Here is a 20,020-nt window from a genome sequence, read left to right as displayed (position 1 = left end):
TATTGAACTCATTCTACAACTGTGAAAAAAATAATGTGTTATCTTTAATAAAAGATAAGGGAGCTTGACTTCTCAGGCATCTCTTACAGATTGTCTGAGACCCCTTCTGAATAACAGATTTAATCACCTATAGATGTGTTCTGAGTGACAGTCCTAATGAATAGGCATATTTTTGGTTGATAGTCTGTGCTCTAGGGCTCATTAAATTTAGTAAATCCCGTTTACTTTCTTTTTTCTTTCCATTCTTATTTTTTCCATCCTTTTCCAAAAGGTTGTTTATATCCCAGTTCTTTCTCAAGACAAAAATCTAAGTTGGCTTATAAGAAAGTGAAGATCCAGAAAAAAACAAAAACAAAAACAAAAAAGAAAATACACTAGTTACCTACCAGAAGAATTAAACAATGTCATAGGATTGCTGCTCTTTTCCATCTGTCTTGGGATAATTTTCACTTTGGTTTTGGTAAGGGATATTATAGAAATATTAGCTTCTGTTGTAATAGGAAATGTTCCTCAGTAGAATTAAATAAAGAATTAAAAGTCCATTGAAGTCTGACTTTATTAGGCTTACTCAAGTTATACAAGAGAAAAGATGGAAGCTCTAATTAGATTTCCAGCTGTTTTTGATGTTTTCCTTAAGAGTAGGCAAGTCCAACAAGTAAAACATAAAAATTAAGCCAATAAGGTAAAAATGAGAGACATCACAAAACTCTACAAATGCCATCTATAGACATGTGGCTGGCCTAGACAAACCAAAATAAGGAACTAGGAGGACTAGATCACACACGGGATTTCTAACAAGCAGTGTCTGTTGGAATCATGTCCAATCCATGAGCTGTGAATTTCAGCTTTACTCCTCAGATCCCAGGGACATCATCTGTAATGTATAGAGCTGAAATGTTCAGGTTTTGAAACCAAATATATCTGAGTTTGAAATCTGCTTCTTTCTCTTATTAGTTTCATGATCTGAGACATAAATTTTTCCGTACCACCTACTTCATGAAGTCTCTCTCTCTCTCTCCTTGAAGACTGAATGATATATATAAAATTCTCAACTTCATGGTAGACACATAGATAGCATTCAGTAAATATGAATTTCTCACCCTCATTAGACTTAAAAACTAAATAGGAAGAAAATATATTGCATATGGTATATACAGGTGTAGGTACCCAATATTTTCATATATGATAGTTATTTTTCACTGGAAGTGCAATGTAGCAATAGAGTTGAAAAGTGAAGGCAGTCTGAAGTTCAAAACAGAATCAGATTCTATCAACAGGAAAAATGGCTGGCCTGAAAGAATGGTAAGTATGCACAGGGTAATACCCCAGTTTCAGCAATGAAAACTTCCATTACAGACTTCATGAAGATTGTTCATTCTGGGTTTAGAGTTTTAGTTGTATAGAGTACCTACATTATTATACTAGTCAAGGAAACAAAAGTCATTTGTTCTATACATTTATTAAATACATGCAGTACTTAAATGCAAGTGACAAACCAAAAAAAAGCTTCCTTGTGATGGTAAATATACAAGAGATCATTACTCTAAAAAATTGTACTAGTATATAGTCTGTCTGATTGTCTTTGTCCTTCCAAAATTCATGCATTAAACCATAATCCCCAAATAGATTAAAATCAGAGATGAAAATAGGGACATTAAAACTGACACTTCAGAAATACAAAAGATTGTCAGAGAATACTATGAACAATTAGATAGCAAAAAATATCCTAGAAGAAATGGACAAGTTTCTGGACACACAACCTTACCAAGATTGAATCTTAAAGAAATAATCCCCAAACAGACCAATAACGAGATTAAAGACTGAATCTGTAATAAAAATTCTTCAGGGCTGGTGCTGTGGCATAGTAGGCTAAGCCTCCACCTGCAGCATTGGCATCCCACATGGGTGCCAGTTCATGTCCTGGCTGCTCCTCTTTTGATCCAGCTCTCTTCTTATGGCCTGGGAAAGCAGTAGGAGATGGCCCAAGTGCTTGGGCCCCTGTACCCACACGGGAAACGCAGAAGATGCTCCTGGCACCTGGCTTTGGATCAGCCCAACTCCAGCAGTTGTGGCCATTTGGGGAGTGAACCAGTGGATGGAAGACCCCTCTCGCTGTCTCTCCCTCTACCTGTAACTCTGCCTCTCAAATAAATAAATAAATAAAATCTAAAAGAAAGAAGAAAGAAAGAAAAAGAAAGAAAGCTAGCTAATCACCTATGTGAAGGCTAAATACTCACTTAAGTTACAAGGGTACAGATTCTGTGAGTGGCATTAGAGCTTTTTTTATAAGAGGTCCTAGAGAGTTCCTTCTCCCCTCCAGCATGAAAGGCCACAGGGGGGCCGGTGCCGCGGCTCAATAGGCTAATCCTCCGCTTGCAGTGCCGGCACACTGGGTTCTAGTCCCGGTTGTCCCTCTTCCAGGCCAGCTCTCTGCTGTGGCCAGGGTGTGCAGTAGAGGATGGCCCAAGTGCTTGGGCCCTGCACCCCGTGGGAGACCAGGAGAAGCACCTGGCTCCTGCCTTCGTATCAGGGCGGTGCGCCAGCCACAGGGGGAAGGAAGTTGGCTATCTATGGATTGGTAAGCAGGCTCTCACTATACACCAAAGCTATACTCCATGCTTAGGCCTTGGCTATTAAAGCTTCCAGAACAGTGAGAAATAAATATTTGTGCTGTTTGAGCCACTTAGTCTATTACATTCTTTAATAGCAGCCTGAATGGACATAGATGGGTGTCAACAGAATGTATGCAAAAAGGAATAGTTTCTTTTCTGAGAAGCTAATAACACACTAAAGGAATACACAAAGAAAATTATTGCCCTTAACTCACGTGAAATAATTAGAACAACATTAAGATTCCCTGAGTAGACATAAAATTTTGGCTGTAGTAGCAGGTGTATGGTTTGGTAGCAAGTGCCCAAAGGTGTTAGGTTTTTTCTCTACTATTTATAACACAAAATATATTTCGTTAAGGTGAATGTTTGGGTAACATTTATTGTCTTGAAACTCCATCAAATTAATTAATCTTGTTAAAGGCTATGTGATAGCTCTGACCTATGACTTCTTGCATACTTTCAGTATTAAATGATGCCCTAACAACCCTGAGTGCTTTCATACAAGGATTTAATATTGCTACACAAATAACAAAGGGCTTGCTTTAATTATTTCATATTGTCACAACGGCCTACAGAATGAACAACATACATTAAAATGTATTTTATGTTTACCTATAATACATATGACTTGAAATATGTAGGAAATGGTTATAACAAAAAACTTTACCTAGCCCATAAACACAACATCAATATCGAGAAAATAAATTATTTTATCACAAAATATGGCATATAATGTGCCATCTATGCAGACTGCCCCTATCATGGTTACCAACCAATTTTAAAATAAAATATGGACATTTGGCACAGAAGCTAAGATGCCACTTGGGATGCCCACATCCCATACCAAAAAGTGCTTGGGTTTGAGTTCTGGCCCCATTTCTGATTCCAACTTTGTGTTCCCTAGTAGTTGTGTCCCTGCCACTCACATAAGAGACCCATGTAAAATGGGGTTCCTGGCTCTTGGCTCTGACTTGGCCCAACCTTGCTGTTGTGGGCATTTAGGAAATGAACCACTGGATGGAAGATTCTCTCTCACTCTCTCCCTTACAAACAAATTAAATTTAAAAACTGAAAAGAATCCAGGTCTGAAATAATTGTTCAAAAAGCAGCAGATACAGATGCAAAGGACAGCAGGTGCATCAGGAAAGTGAAGTCCTACTTCAAGGTTTTCATGTGACTTTGCACACTCACTAGCTTCTCTCTGTTGATTTTTAAACTGGAAATAGATAAAATGTCTGGTTATTTCATAATATTGATGCAATAATCAGGTGAAATAATCTATTTCAAATGACTTGGAAAAGCTTTTCAACATAAAACATTATCAAGAATAACAGAGACAGGTTATGCTTTATCAGTTCTAGAGCCTGCTTATATCCCTAGGGCTATGATCTCATGGGCAGTCTGATCAATCCATGGAAGATAAAGGCCATCTGAAATGGAGTCTGATTAAATTAACTAAACAGGATTTAGTGCTCTTTCTTCAGAGGACCTGTGGCAGCCCTAGGAGGCGGACAACAGACTCTGTGTAATAGTGGGCACAGTGGATTGATTTGATTAATTCAGCAGCAGTTAAGGTACTCAATTGTATGTCAAGTTGTTCATACCCAAGTTGTCTGATGATAAGTAGGAAAAAGATCTTACTGATCTGCCTGAATTTCTATTTTCCCTGGTGTTTCTACAACAGGTATTGCTTCTAGAGGAATAAATTTTTGTACCTATTTAAAATTTAGGGTTATGGAGGCCATTACACTAAGTGAAATAAGCTGAGCACATAAATAAAAGGACTGTATGATCTCCCTCAAGTGTGAAACATGTATAAGCTGATCTCACAGAGAGAATGTGTGTCCTCTGCCACTCTTTTGCTTATATGCAACTTAAGTGAAGACCAATATATGAGAAGTAAAAAATAAAATTAGGTAGCAAACTGAGTATTATCAAATTAAATATACTTGTTGTTCTTAAGAAAAGCCAATTGGGAGCTGAATTTTGGAGGAAAAGGTTCATGTCTGTGTTTAAAAGGTGCTATAAAATTATATGTGATATTCTCTCTGATTAATATGACATGATATTAGACAAAAAACAGGTTTCCCATGGAAAAAAACTGAACAGATTCTAGAGGTCCTAATCTAAAGATAGTAGGCCATCGTGAAAAGCAGCGTTAAAGGTAGAGGAAACACAGATGCAGGAGACTACTGCAACAATTTATTCATACACCTGCATCCATGTGTCCTTCCCTCTATTGCCTTTGGATTTTTACTTGGAATTTTCCACTGGTGGATGAGCAACTGTGAACATGACATAAGCAGAAACTTATGTCATGCTTGGAATCTTAGAGCACCATAGTAATGAAGCAATCTGACCAGGCTGAAGGATGAGAGATTGAGAAACATCTAGCTGAGGGCCTCGCAAGTGCCATATGCCACAAATCTGAGATCATCCACCCACCAGCTGGCTAGAGTGTGTCAGAGAGCAAAGCAGGAAACACAGGAGCAGACCCAGGTAGGAAAAGGTGATAAGCTGATCCACAGAATCATGAGCTAAATAAACTGATTGTTAATGTTCAGCTGCAAAGATATGGGGTGGTTTATCATATTGCAAAAGCTAATTAATAGAATAGGACAATTTTTCAGGAAATGAGGAAAACAAGAAAAAAATTATCACCAAGAAAAGAGAGCATCAGTTCTTTGCTTCACACAAAGAGAACTGGGGACCCAGAAAGACCACATTACAGGAACAACTGTGTCATGTGTTTGGGCAGAAGAGCTTTGGACAGCCTTGGATGGAATCTCATACCATAGAACAATAAGAGCGCAGCATAATTACATTCATGCAACTGAGAGTGAAACAGAAAATAACATAGGACATTAGGAAACATGGGACACTTTCTCAGTTTTAAAATAGAAATATACCCCAGGGGCTTTGGAAATATAACACTTGCCCAGCTGTTTTCCCTCACAATAAGCCTGGCCAAAGAAAGAATGCTAAAACACAGGGAACAGCTCTGGGAACAGGGAACATCATGGGAGCAACTGGGTAGACCACCAACTGCAGATGTTGGTGACAGATAATACACTTCCCAGTGAATGTGTGATGGTAAGTGTTCTATGTCATGTTGGGTAGACTCCTGTATCTAAATATTCATTGTTGGGCTGGCACCGCAGCTCACTAGGCTAATCCTCCGCCTGTGGTGCCAGCACACTGGGTTCTAGTCCCGGTCGGGGCGCCAGACTCTGTCCCGGTTGCCCCTGTTCCAGGCCAGCTCTCTGCTATGGCCCAGGAGTGCAGTGGAGGATGGCCCAAGTGCTTGGGCCCTGCACCCACATGGGAGACCAGGAGAGGCACCTGGCTCCTGGCTTCAGATCATCGTGATGCGCCGGCTGCAGCGCTCTGGCCTCGGTGGCCATTGGAGGGTGAACCAATAGAAAAAGGAAGAACTTTCTCTCTGTCTGTCTCTCTCTCACTGTCCACTCTGCCTGTCAAAAATAAAAAAAAAAAAATTAAAATTAAAAAATAAATATTCATTGTTAAACACATCTGGGTGTTGTTGAAAAGGTATTTTAGATGAGATTAAAGTTTAAATCAACAGACTTTGAGTAAAGTTGATTGTCCTCCATGACGTGTAAAGAGCTTCAATCCATCAGATGAAAGTTTTAGAGAAAAACAAAACAGACTTCCTCCGAGAAAGAGGGAAATTGTCTCAAGAATGCCTTAAACTTCAACTCTTGCCTAGGTCTCCGGCCTGCTAGGGTGCTCTGAAAATTTCAGATTTGTCTGTCCACACAATTGTGTGAGTGAGCCAATTCCTTAAAATCTTCCCCTCTCCACACACATACACCCCCCACACACACACATGCATTCACACACACACACTTCTTGGTTCTGTTTTTCTGCAGAAACCTGAAGATATAGAGCATAATGTGTATATGTGTTTACTAGGGTTTCAATTCTTTTTTACAACCCCATGCCCTTATCCAACAATGGATGTACCTCAATTTTCAACTCTGTCAAATCAAAGTAGTCATTGTGTTTAAACTATCAACTATAGTCTATAAGACCAATGAAATTGATTCTGTGTTTTGCATTTATATATAAATATAAATACAATATATACCTTCTAGATTCTTAGTGATATGGTTAAAAGTCATTGATAAAAATGTCAACTTCTGGCATGATGGCAACAAAAGGTTTATAACTATCAATGCCATACACAAATTGAAACTTGCATTGGAGCTAAAATTACGAAAGGTACCAAAGCACATGCCTCCAAAGTCTATCACTGTACAATCGAAGGGATCAGACTGCAGAGCTCTCCTGAGACAACACCACAGTGCTAAGCAGAAAAGATTCTAAGTAGATTAGCAACAAACCCCCAAAGCCAGGCTGCGAAAGGCAGTACACGGGAAAGAAGGCAGCACACTACTTTGGATGGATGCCATTCATTACAAGGGATCAGCAATACCAAAAGCAGTGGAAGTAGGGTGACAATAAAATTGCAAATATGGATAGTTTTCTTCCACAGTGGACAGCAAATATGAGAGAGGAAACCAAGCATGCATCGTGGTATGCTGGGCAACCAACAAAAATGAACATAGGACAGAAAAGCATCACTGTGAAACTGTCACACTCAAAGACAATATGATATTGAAATGAAACCAAACCTAAGGCTAGGATCGCTTAAAGTTGCATCTCACAACTGGCACCGTGGCTCACTTAGCTAATCCTCCGCCTGCAGCTCTGGCACCCCGGGTTCTAGCCCCAGTTGGGGCACCGGATTCTGTCCTGGTTGCTCCTCTTCCAGTCCAGCTCTCTGCTGTGGCCCAGGAGTGCAGTGGAGGATGGCCCAAGTCCTTGGGTCCCTGCACCCACATGGGAGACCAGGAGGAAGCACCTGGCTCCTGGCTTCGGATCAGCGCAGCGCACTGGCCACAGCGACACTTTGGGGGGTGAACCAACGGAAGGGAGACCTTTCTCTCTCTCTCTCTCTCTCTCACTAACTCTGCCTGTCAAAAAAATAAAAAATAAAAAGTTGCATCTCACTCCCTGCTATACTCAATCTGCTGAGATGCTAACATATCATTGCAAATTTTTATTAAATGGTATTCTAGCTCCAGGTGCAAAAGTGAGAAACTATGTAAATAGGTTATCCAAGGAGAATCCATCCATCTGGTCAATAACTAAAAATCAGGCCTAGATAGACACCCTCCTTTTAGAGAAGTAAATTTGGAAATACGCACAGGGCAAATTCCACAAATATTTCTAGCACATAAAACAACATGAAGTAAATTTATAACAATATCTTTTTTTTTTTTTTACAGAGTTAGACAGTGAGAGAGAGAGAGACAGAGAGAAAGGTCTTCCTTCCATTGTTTCACTCCTCAAATGGCCGCTATGGCCAGCGCTGCACCAATCTGAAGCCAGGAGCCAGGTGTGTCCTCTTGGTCGCCCCTGTGGGGGCAGGGCCCAAGCACTTGGGCCATCCTCCACTGCCTTCCTGGGTCACAGCAGAGAGCTGGACTAGAAGAGGAGCAATCGGGACAGAACTGGCGCCCCAACCAGGACTAGAACCGGGGGTGCCAGCGCCACAGGTGGAGGATTAGCCAAGTGAGCCGTGGCAACAGCCAATTTATAACAATATCTGCCACGCACCCTTAAAATTATTAATGTGAAATGACATGATAAATAAAATAAGAGATGAAAAATAACTATTAGATAACACATGATTGGAAGAGAACTTGCTAAATGGCAAGTAGAAATAAATAGATTGGAGAAAATAAAGATAATGAAAAGTTAAGCATATAGTAACAGATATATCCCTATCAGCTGAACTGACTGTGAATAAAATAAAAATGAATGCTTATGTGTATAAACTGAAAAAGTTAATCAATCTAGAATGAAGTATTTGGAGAAGAGAGAAAACAATTAAAAAGAGGAAGATTATATTCAAGGAGTAGAATAGACTAACATACATCAGTAAATTTTGTTTCAAAGAATAAAGTAGAAAATAACAAATAGGCACAGTGCACTTACTCCTCATGTAGGATCTTTGTCCTTAGTGTGCTCTACATTGAGATTTAATACTATAACTAGTACTCAAACAGTATTTTTCACTTTATGTTTCTGTGTGGGAGCAAACTGTTGAAATCTTTACTTAATGTATGCTAAACTGATCTTCTGTATATAAAGAGAATCGAAAATGAATCTTGATGTGAATGGAAGGGGAGAGGGAGTGGGAAAGGGGAGGGTTGTGGGTGGGAGGGATGTTATGGGGGGGAAGCCATTCTAATCCATAAGCTGTACTTTGGAAATTTATATTCATTAAATAAAAGTTAAAAAAAAAGAAAATAACAAATAGGCAAATAAGTAGGTACAATGACTACAAAAGAAGTTCAAAAGTAACTACAATTGTTAATAGTTTCCGAGCAACTACTTTGGAAAAGATTCAGTAACCACTAGCTTCTTTGTATTACTTATTAAATCCTTCAGAAAGTACTGTGTAATAGATGTCATTACTGTATTCATTTTATGACTGAAGAAAATGATACATATATAAAATAATAGAAAATAATTTATTGAACGGAAAAAAAATTAACAAATCATTCACCAAACATTATAAGTGAACAACAAAATAAACACTGAAATAAATATGGCCTACTTGTGTATTGCATTTGAGAGAAAAGACATTATAGGTATCTAGCCAGAACAAAAAAAAGCTTAAAATAGCATAGATGTACATATGTACAGGCATATGTAAAGAAATTTAATATTTTTCACATTTTTCAGAATATGAAAGGCACGAGCACAGTAAATCAATTTACTATAGTACTTTAAAGTGGAAAGTTTATCTCTTCTATTCAATAGCTAGCCAAGATGTTAAGACATACACAGGCCACAAATGATACTGGCAAATATTCAAAGGCTCAGAAATTAAAAAAAAGTTATTTAATTCTTGGAAAATGCTAGAGTTTTCAAATGAGTTAGTTAAAATACCTTTTTAATGACTTGTTTATTTGAAAGGCAGAGTGATAGAGAGGGATACACACACACACACACACACACACACACAGAGAGAGAGAGAGAGAGAGAGAGATTTTCCATCTACTAGTTCACTTCCCAAATGTCTACAAGAGCCAGGGTCCAGCCAGGCCAAAGCCAGGAGCCAGGAATTTCATGTAGGTCTTCGATATGGGAGGCAGATTCTCAAGTCTTTGGCCCATATCTACTGCGTTCCCAGGTGCATTAGCAGGGAGCTGGTTCAGAGGGAGAGCAGCTGAAACTTGAATAGGCCCCCAACATGAGATGTGGATGTCCCAAGTGGTATGGCTCAACACACTGCACCACAAAAAACATTTTTTGAAAATAATAAGGGGTGAGCAACAGGCATAGTGATTAAGACCCTGTTTATGATCCGAACATCTGTTATAAAAAGTGCTTGAGTTTGAGTCCACACTTTGTTCCCAATTTCAGTATCCTGTTGATGTGCACTCTGTAAAGTAGCAGGTTTTTATTCAGAGTAATCATTGATGTTTAGGAACACTTAGGATCTAGTATAGAATTCATTGATTTTTACAAACCCTACACACTGAAAACCAACTTTTCAACCTGTCATAACCATCTCTTCATATACCTTCTTTAAGGAAACTAAGAAGCTTTTTTAAAATGTTGAGCAAAAAAAAAAAAAAGTAAGCTTTTCATACACATTATAGCTAAAATGAGATCTCACATAATTACAAACAATGAGTATTTCTTACTAGCTATTATGCTTATAAATATTTTTCTGGTTTCTCAGACTATCATTTAATAAAATTTTGTCTTTAAGATACAAAGATAAACCTTCTTACACATCCACTTCACTCTTTGATCTGTAATATTTTTTCAGATCAATAGTTCTCTGGTTATCAGTCATTGTGACAATCTATTTTTTTAGCTCTGGGTTCATTATTGATTGCTGTAGTTTACAAAATTCATACTACTGAGATGTAAACTTAAGAGTGTAGCTTCCAATCCTCATAATTGTATCTTATTTTCACTTAGTAATACTATGATATTGGCAATAACGCTCATCATTACTTGTTTTTAATCCCATTTAATCTGCTAGGAAAAGTTAAAAATTTAAAAGCTCAGGCACCAAATGACTAAGAGTGTACATAAGCCTTTATATACACAATTTCAGCTGCATTTTTCTATGGCATGGTATTAAGAAGCTACCTAAAAAGGAGGAAACAGTAAAAACCTTATACCTTGAATTCCTTTTATTTCTAAATGATCCTAAATTGATAATATGCAGAGTCAGAAGCAAAACACCTGCTAAATTCCTGTCTAATCAACAGAATGGCGTACTGTAGAGGTTAGCACACTGATGTTCTCTCCTGTGCCATTTTCAGTCATTATAATCTGTTTTCCATAAGGTATTTTTTCTTTTGCTTCTCAGCTTTTTATTTTCTCTAAATGATATACATCTCATTTTTATTCCGGTGATGTGAGTTTTTGCTGCATAAAAAGTGTTCTACATTATACTTGAAAAAAAAGTCATTAAATATCTAATATATGGGAATTTGTTCCAGGCCATGCAAAAATGTGAGCCGGCTCTCCTGCTGCAAAATAAACATAATGATTAAGTTCCTGACTTACAGAAGAGCATTAAAAACCACACACACTCTACCACACTGCTGTGTCTGCATGATAGAAGAATCAGAATTACATGAAACACTGTCTCAAAAATGGGGTTCAAGCAAAAGTATACATTAATTATCTTTATTTGTAAGTATCTTATAAAGGGAAATTTCATTGTTCATAGTCATTGTTATATGTAGAATTATTCATGGACACATATATATATATGTATATATCTAATAACTACCAATCACCTGTGTCTAATGCAAATGGGGCACTTAATATGTAAAAAGGTATAAAACATATTAACTTATGGTTTACTATGTTAACTGCCATAAAATTTGTATAAATGCTACCTACATAATTCAAATGCAATGATAATTTAGGATATTTACTTGTTTGCCATATTAAATGTCCCTAAGAAAATATATTTCTTAAAAAACATAAAGAAAAAAATCCAACAATGGGAAAGTGATTCATTTACCTGGATCTTCTATAGTTAAGTTCTTTATTAACCACTGAACAATGTCTGACCCTAGAAAGAGAAAAACACAAACACATATGAATATTTTGTTTACTCATGTGAACTTTAACAACTGCCCATTTTTGGTACTCACATTTAAAAGAACTGTTTTGATTGTTAGAAAAACAGGATCTTTTATAGATAAAGAACTGAAAACATTGAGTGAGAATATTTTTTCAGTAAGGCAAGATGCAAACTAGTAAATTATTAAATACAAAATATTTAAACACAAACAAGGTTTTAAAACACTACTAGTAGACAAAGCAATTCATTCACTAAATAAATGTTTAACTCATCCCAAGTTTTTAATTCTGACAATATTTCAATTACATTTATTTCAAAGTTATCCCAAGTGGTATATTTCTTGCTCAACTTAAGTTTTACAGGTCTCTTCTTTCTAGGAAAATGGGACATAATGGAATATTGTATTATGGCATAACCAATATTGATAGAGTGGTTTCTGTCTCATTTATGGTTGTCCCTGTCTCTTCTTTGCATCTACTTGTCAGCCAAGCCAAATTTGTTTTTTGTTTTTGAATGCCCCTTTGCCTCAAACCTCTGTGTCATATAGTATTACACTCACAAGCTGAAATGTCTTTTCATTATTTTCAAGACACTCAATATTCATTGATACTATACAGCTTTTGCTCACTTTTGCCCATGAAGTTTTCAACACGTCCCTTGGAACTTCACTTGAATCCACATAGTATCATATCGTAGTGTTGGTTACTCTATGTCATAGCTGTCTATTCAATTAAATCCCTAAAGTAAGCACCTTGAAGCAAGGCATTGAATTCATCTTTAATATTTTTGGGCAAGTGAGTACATAATATGTGATGAGTAAAAAAGTGAATATGTTTTCACTTCATGTAGAAGAGATGAGAGAGGGTCTGAGAAAACACAATATTAAAATACATAATTTTGAAAGTGCCAATGTAAAAGTTACAAGCTGGAAAACAATAAATAGAAGTCATTTATTGCACGCTTTCTGTATACTGGTGCTGGGAATAGTGGGAACTTTAATGTAATGAGTTCAGAGTGCTTTTCAGCAGACCTTGAACTCAAGGCTAAAGAGTCTGATGTTTTTCTTTTATCAGGCAGAGAAAGAGACATGCAATGTTTTTCAACAAAAATGACATTATGAAAGCAAGTTTAGAGGATTTTAGTAGCAATATATGTAGAGTGCCTTGGGTTAGGCAAGGAAAAAGTGAGGCAATCAAGATTTCTACTGGTTCTTATCCAAGATTCAAGGAATTAGGTCCTTCTGTAGTTCAGTGTAAAATAAAGAGAAACAAAATAAACAACTTGTTACAGGATATATAACAAATTGAGCATAGGGGTGACAAATACCAGAGGACAAAAGGGAGGTCAATGTCATCAGGGTAGAGGACTGGATGAATAGAGGGCTGCAATTATGAGCAGAAATTGTAGTTTTAGGAAGAGGTTGATGGGCTTGAATTATTCAATTTTTTCAATTTGGTTTTCATCATAATTCATGTCTATCTAAAATTGTAAATATACATGTGAATCATCATGTATACAAAGTAAGCTATATCATGGTTACATGAATGGAATTCCAATGTGAACTGAGATTCTACTGATTCCATTTCAATCACCATTGGAGACTGGCTAAACTTGCTACCTATTTACCTCAGAGATCTGTAATATGCATTATGTTTACATTGGCAAAATGATCCTAGCTATTTCAGTTGAAATAGTTCAACATAAATGTCAAAATAAACTTGATTATAAAACTTGTCAATCATGTTCTGAAACTTACGGAAACACACAAATATTAATTTCAATACTCATTCATTTTTAAAATACTTCAAGTATTGAATGTAAATGGTATTCTTTCATAGCTGTTCCTTTTACAGTTGCCATAGATTTAAATGCCTGTGAGAAGACTGACTTATCCAGGTAGTAAAGGAAATTCCACAAAAGCAGCTTTGAGGTAGGAAGGAAAGGAGCCCAGGCAAAAGAGTGTGGGCATGTTGTGTTCATCCTTACATTCTAAGTGGTTCGGAGGCATGATCTTCCCTTTAAAAATGGCAAAGTGGAAGTCACTTTTTCAAACATATATGCAATGTTGCTTTACCAAAACTGATCACAGGTGCCCAAATCTTATGCACTACCTCTAGGTACTCCACTCATTTTCATGATTGCACATCTATTGGGGAACATTGAGCAGTCATCAGAAATTTTCCATTCTTTCAAGGAAGATAAACATTGGTTGTAGGACTATATCTTTTTTTATTGAGAACATAATTATTACAATTTTTTGAGAAAGTTAAAATCTTTCTCCCTCTCGCTTTCAAAAAGAAAATATAAAGAGGCATAATTTGAAATTACTTTTCATCCAAGGAATAGAAACCTTTCTTTCCTAGACTAGATTTAGATATTTCTATCACAGGTGTATGCTCATTACATCTCTGAAAGTGTCAATTTAATTGGAGTTGATTAACTGCCAGTTTAATGACTGCTGTTTCTTGACCACTGAGGTCTTTTGTAGTCTTGCCTCCTATAGATAAAATGTACTGAGATGTGTAAGCACAGAATCTACCCCATTTCCTGGTAACATCCATTACAAAGCAAAGCTCTGCTTCTTCAAATCCTCTTCAAGACTACCAAAGCCCAAACCCTAGAGTCTATTTAATAGCCTGTTGCTCAGATTCTCTATGGCAGCCCTTGTGAGCATTCTCCTTCATTGCAATGAGTAATAAAATATTTTTTTCAACTATAAGTATATTCCTGGTGGTCTTAGGCTACAGGACATTGGCATATTCAAGTGAAAAACTACTGCTCTCTAAGATTAATACCATAACAACAATAACAACAAAGAAATTTGAGATTCTGCATTAATACTACTTTGATCATAAGGTACAACCTTTGAGGGGCATGTGAAAACATAAACATATAAGTCTTCCAAGATGGCAGAATAGGAAGGGAGTGCACTGATAGTTGGGGAAAAGGTAGTTTAATAAAAGTGGAGATACTGTAGTTTCAGGGAAGAGTTAGGGAAAAAACTGCAGAGGAAACTCTTCTGGAACTAGTGGGACATGGTGGACCTACGTGGAGGGCATGGGCGCCCACGGCATGGGACCCCAGCAGCTGAGTCTATGCACCAGTGCTGGAAAGGGAGGTGAGGCGAATCCTCAGTAGCCCGAGACACTGGTGAGAAAGCAGCAGGAAGAACCTAGAGGGAACACGGCTTGAAGCCCCATGGGGGAAAGTTCACCAGACTAACTAGAGGAGAAAAAAAAAATAAAAGGGACTGGTACAGACATGATTCTCTCTCTCCACTCACCTTACAAAGGTGAGCAAGACAAAGAGCAGGTGCCATTTTGGACATACGTAAAAGCTGCACCACCTAAGGGCTTGCCTTCCCTCAGCCAAGCAGAAAAACCTAACTCTGGTGGGGAGAAATAACAGGAGATTAAGACCTAGTGAATGTGTGGAGCTTATGAACTGAGACTGTGAAAAAAACTGAGGGTGTGTGAGAGAACTCATGGAGTGCCTGAGACATGAGAATTCAGTGGGAGACGCCACAAACTCAGTAACCTTGGCAACCCGGTGGGAGATTGCAGGGGAATCTGAGCTTATGCTGAGGACTGCACAGATCCTTTGTGTGGTCCTTGGGACAGAGCAGACGAATATTAAACCCAGAGGGGTCAGTGCTGAGACACTGACTGCCTTCAAGGAGAATAGCTCAGCTGTACGAAATTACTTCCCTTCTGAGTTAAAGAGAGAGAGAGAGAGAGAGAGAAGATTTACCACGCCAAACCTGGGTATGTCACTTTGGCATACCCTTAACCCTGAAGAACTGAACAGAATTCTCTGGACACACCCATCACAAGCCTCTAAAGGTCCACCAAAAGCAGACAGTCCACTTAATCTAGAGTCATAGTATAACAAAAAAAGCCACCACACTGAGGAAAAAAAAAAGTAACCAAAGAATATCTCCACAATGCCAAGCAACGAATGCAGAAACCAAGGAAACAAGAAAAGGAAGATATTATGAGGCACCCAAATGAACATGACACTCCAATTCAAGATTATGAAGATGATGAGATAGAAGAAATGCAAGATATGGATTTCAAAAAATTTATGATAAGAACATTTAGAAGTTCTCTTAAACAAATTCCTGAACTACAGAAATCGTTACTGGACAGGACAGAAAACCTCTCTTGTGAAAATGAAATCTTAAGGAGGGATCAAAATGAAATGAAGAATCTAGTAGAACATGAAATTGTGATATTGAAGAGAAATCAAAATAAAATGAAGAGCTCAATAGATCAAATGACAAACACATTAGAGAGCCTTAAAAACAGAATGAATGAAGCAGAAGAGAGAATATCGGACGTAGAAGACAGAGCACAGGAAAGTATACAGTCAAACCAAAGAAAAGAAGAGGAAATTAGAAATCTAAAAAATATTGTTGGGAATCTAAAGGATACTGTTAAAAACCCAACATTCCAGTTCTAGCAGTTCCTGAAGGCATACAGAGAAAGGATTAGAAAGCCTTTTTAGTGAGATACTAGCAGAAAACTTCCCGGGTTTGGAGAAGGACAGAGACATCTTACTGCACGAAGCACATAGAACCCCTAATAAATATGACCAAAATAGATCCTCACCATGACACGTTGTAATCAAACTCACCACAGTGAAACATAAAGAAAAGATTCTAAAATGTGCAAGAGAGAAATGTCAGATTACTCTCAGAGGATCTCCAATTAGACTCACAGCTGACTTCTCATCAGAAACCATACAGACTAGGAGGGAATGGCGAGACAGAGCCCAGGTACTAAGAGAGAAAAACTGCCAGCCCAGAATATTATATCCTGCAAAGCTTTCATTTGTGAATGAAGGTGAAATAAAGACCTTTCATAGCAAACAGAAATTGAAAGACTTTCTCGCCACTCGTCCAGCCCTGCAAAAGATGCTTAAAGATGTGTTACACACAGAAACACAGAACACGGCCATCAATATGAAAGAAGGTAAAGGAAGAAAACCTACCAGTAAAAGAGCAAAGGAAGCTCAAAGCATATACTAGAAAATATCTTTGGGAAAATGGCAGGGCAAAGTTACTACTTATCAATAGTCACATTGAACATTAATGGCCCCCACTCTCCAGTTAAAAGACACAGACTGGCTGAATGGATTAAGGAAAAAAAAACATCTATTTGCTGCCTACAAGAAACACATCTTTCCAACAAAGATGCATGCAGACTGAAAGTGAAAGACTGGAAAATTATATTCCATGCCAACAGAAACAAAAAAAAAAGCAGGTGTAGACATATTAATATTAGACAAAATAAACTTTAACACAAAAACTCTTAAGAGAGACAAAGAGGGACACTACATAATGATTAAGGGTTCAATTAAACAGGAAGATGTAATTATTATAAATGTATATGCACCTAATCACAGGGCACTGGTCTATTTAAAAGATATGTTAAGGGAGTTAAAGGGAGACTTAGACCCCAATACAATAGTACTGGGGGACTTCAATACTCCACTCTCAGAAATAGACAGATCAACCAGACAGAAGATCAACAAGGAAACAGCAGATTTAATTGACACTATTGCCCACAGAACATTCTATCCTATATTTAAAGACTTTACATTATTCTCAGCAGTGCATGGAACCTTATCTAGCATTGACCACATACTAGACCATAAAGCAAGTCTCAGCAAATTTAAAAGAATTAGAATCATACCATGCAGCTTCTCAGACCACAGTGGAATGAAGTTGGAAATTAGCAACTCAGAATCCCTAGAGCATATGAAAATGCATGGAGACTGCCAGCACCGTGGCTCACTAGGCTAATCCTCTGCCTAGTGGAGCTGGCACCCCGGGTTCTAGTCCCGGTCGGGTCGCAGGATTCTGTCCTGGTTGCCCCTCTTCCAGGCCAGCTCTCTGCTGTGGCCAGGGAGTGCAGTGGAAGATGGCCCAAGTGCTTGGGCCCTACACCCCATGGGAGACCAGGAGAAGCACCTGGCTCCTGGCTTCAGATCAGCGCGGTGCGCCGGCCGCAGCATGCTGGCTGTGGCGGCCATTGGACGGTGAACCAACGGCAAAGGAAGACCTTTCTCTCTGTCTCTCTCTCACTGTCCACTCTGCCTGTCAAAAATAAAAATAAAGATAAAAATAAAAATAAAAATAAATGCATGGAGACTGAAAAACATGCTCCTGAATGAATACTGGGTCATAGAAGAAATCAAAAGAGAAATCAAAAGAGAAATCAAAACTTTCTGGAAGTAAATGAGGATAACAACACAACATATCAAAACTTATGGGATACGACGAAAACAGTGTTGAGAGGAAAGTTTAGAGCAATAGGTGCCTACATCAAGAAACTGGAAAGGCACCAAATAAATGATCTTTCAATGCATCTCAAAGATCTAGAAAAACTGCAGCACACCAGACCCAAATCTAGTAGGAGAAGAGAAATAATTAAAATCAGAGTAGAAATCAACAGGATAGAATCCAAAAAAATTACAAAAAATCAGCCAAATGAAGAAAGAGCTGGTTTTTTGAAAAAATGAATACAATTGACACAGCACTGGCCCAACTAACTAAAAAAAAAGAAGAGAAAAGACCCAAATCAATAAAATCAGACATGAAAAAGGAAATGTAACAACAGACACAACAGAAATGAAAAGAATCATTAGAAATTACTACAAAGAGTTGTATGCCAGCAAACAGGGAAATCTATCAGAAATGGATAGATTCCTGGACACATGCTATGTACCTAAATTGAACCATGAAGACATAGAATACCTAAATAGACCCATAACTGAGAAAGAAATTGAAACAGTAATAAAGGCACTCCCAATAAAGAAAAGCCCAGGACCAGATGGATTCACTGCTGAATTCTACCAGACATTTAAAGAAGAACTAATTCCATTTCTTCTCAAACTATTCAGAACAATCAAAAAAGAGGGAATCCCCCCAAATTCTTTCTATGAAGCCAGCATCACCTTAATCCCTAAGCTGGAAAAAGATGCAGCATTGAAAGAAAATTACAGACCAATATCCCTGATGAACATAGATGCAAAAATCCTCAATAAAATTCTGGCCAATAGAATACAACAACACATCAGAAAGGTCATCCACCCAGACCAAGTGGGATTTATCCCTGGTATGCAGGGATGGTTCAATGTTTGCAAAACAATCAATGTGATACACCACATTAACAGACTGCAGAAGAAAAACCATATGATTATCTCAATAGATGCCGAGAAAGCATTTGATAAAATACAACACCCTTTCATGATGAAAACTCTAAGCAAATTGGGTATAGAAGGAACATTCCTCAATACAATCAAAGCAATTTATGCAAAACCCACAGCCAGCATCCTATTGAATGGGGAAAAGTTGGAAGGATTTCCACTGAGATCTGGTACCAGACAGGGATGCCCACTCTCACCACTGCTATTCAATATAGCTCTGAAAGTTTTAGCCAGAGCCATAAGGCAAGAAAAAGAAATTAAAGGGATACAAATTGGGAAGGAAGAAGTCAAATTATCCCTCTTTGCAGATGATATGATTCTTTATTTAGGAGATCCAAAGAACTCTACTAAGAGACTATTGGAACTCATAGAAGAGTTTGGCAAAGTAGCAGGATATAAAATCAATGCACAAAAATCAACAGCCTTTGTATACACAAGCAATGCCATGGCTGAGAAAGAACTTCTAAGATCAATCCCATTCACAATAGCTACAAAAACAATCAAATACCTTGGAATCAACTTAACCAAGGACGTTAAAGATCTCTACAATGAGAATTACAAAATCTTAAAGAAATAGAAGAGGATACCAAAAAATGGAAAGATCTTCCATGCTCATGGATTGGAAGAATCAATATCATCAAAATGTCCATTCTTGCAAAAACAATTTATAGATTCAGTGTGATACCAATCAAAATACCAAAGACATTCTTCTCAGACCTGGAAAAAATGATGCTGAAATTCATATGGAGACACAGGAGACCGCAAATAGCTAAAGCAATCTTGTATAACAAAAACAAAGCCAGAGGCATCCCAATACCAGATTTCAGGACATACTATAGGGCAGTTGTAATCAAAACAGCATGGTACTGGTACAGAAACAGATGGATAGACCAATGGAACAGAATAGAAACATCAGAAATCAACCCAAACATCTACAGCCAACTTATATTTGATCAAGGATCCAAAACCAATTTCTGGAGCAAGGACAGTCTATTCAACACATGGTGCTGGGAAAACTGGATTTCCACGTGCAGAAACA

General features: G+C 37.7%; 1 protein-coding gene across 7 annotated transcripts in view; it reads right to left on the bottom strand.

Moving 5' to 3' along the window:
- Nucleotides 1–20,020, bottom strand: part of RGS7 (regulator of G protein signaling 7) — a 588,090-nt gene that overhangs the window by 215,037 nt on the left and 353,033 nt on the right. For all 7 annotated transcript variants that reach the window (XM_089311631.1, XM_089311636.1, XM_089311637.1 and 4 more), the window contains exon 4: nt 11,707–11,757. In XM_089311631.1, the coding sequence (XP_089167757.1) occupies nt 11,707–11,757 (51 nt within the window). The remainder of the gene's footprint in view (nt 1–11,706; nt 11,758–20,020) is intronic.

Source organism: Oryctolagus cuniculus, chromosome 13 (genome assembly GCF_051225735.1).
Source record: "Oryctolagus cuniculus isolate XC-2025 breed Fujian yellow rabbit chromosome 13, ASM5122573v1, whole genome shotgun sequence".
In the NCBI taxonomy this organism is placed as follows: Eukaryota; Metazoa; Chordata; class Mammalia; order Lagomorpha; family Leporidae; genus Oryctolagus; species Oryctolagus cuniculus.
Note: the sequence above shows the minus strand (reverse complement) of the source record. Positions and strands in the feature narration are given on the sequence as shown.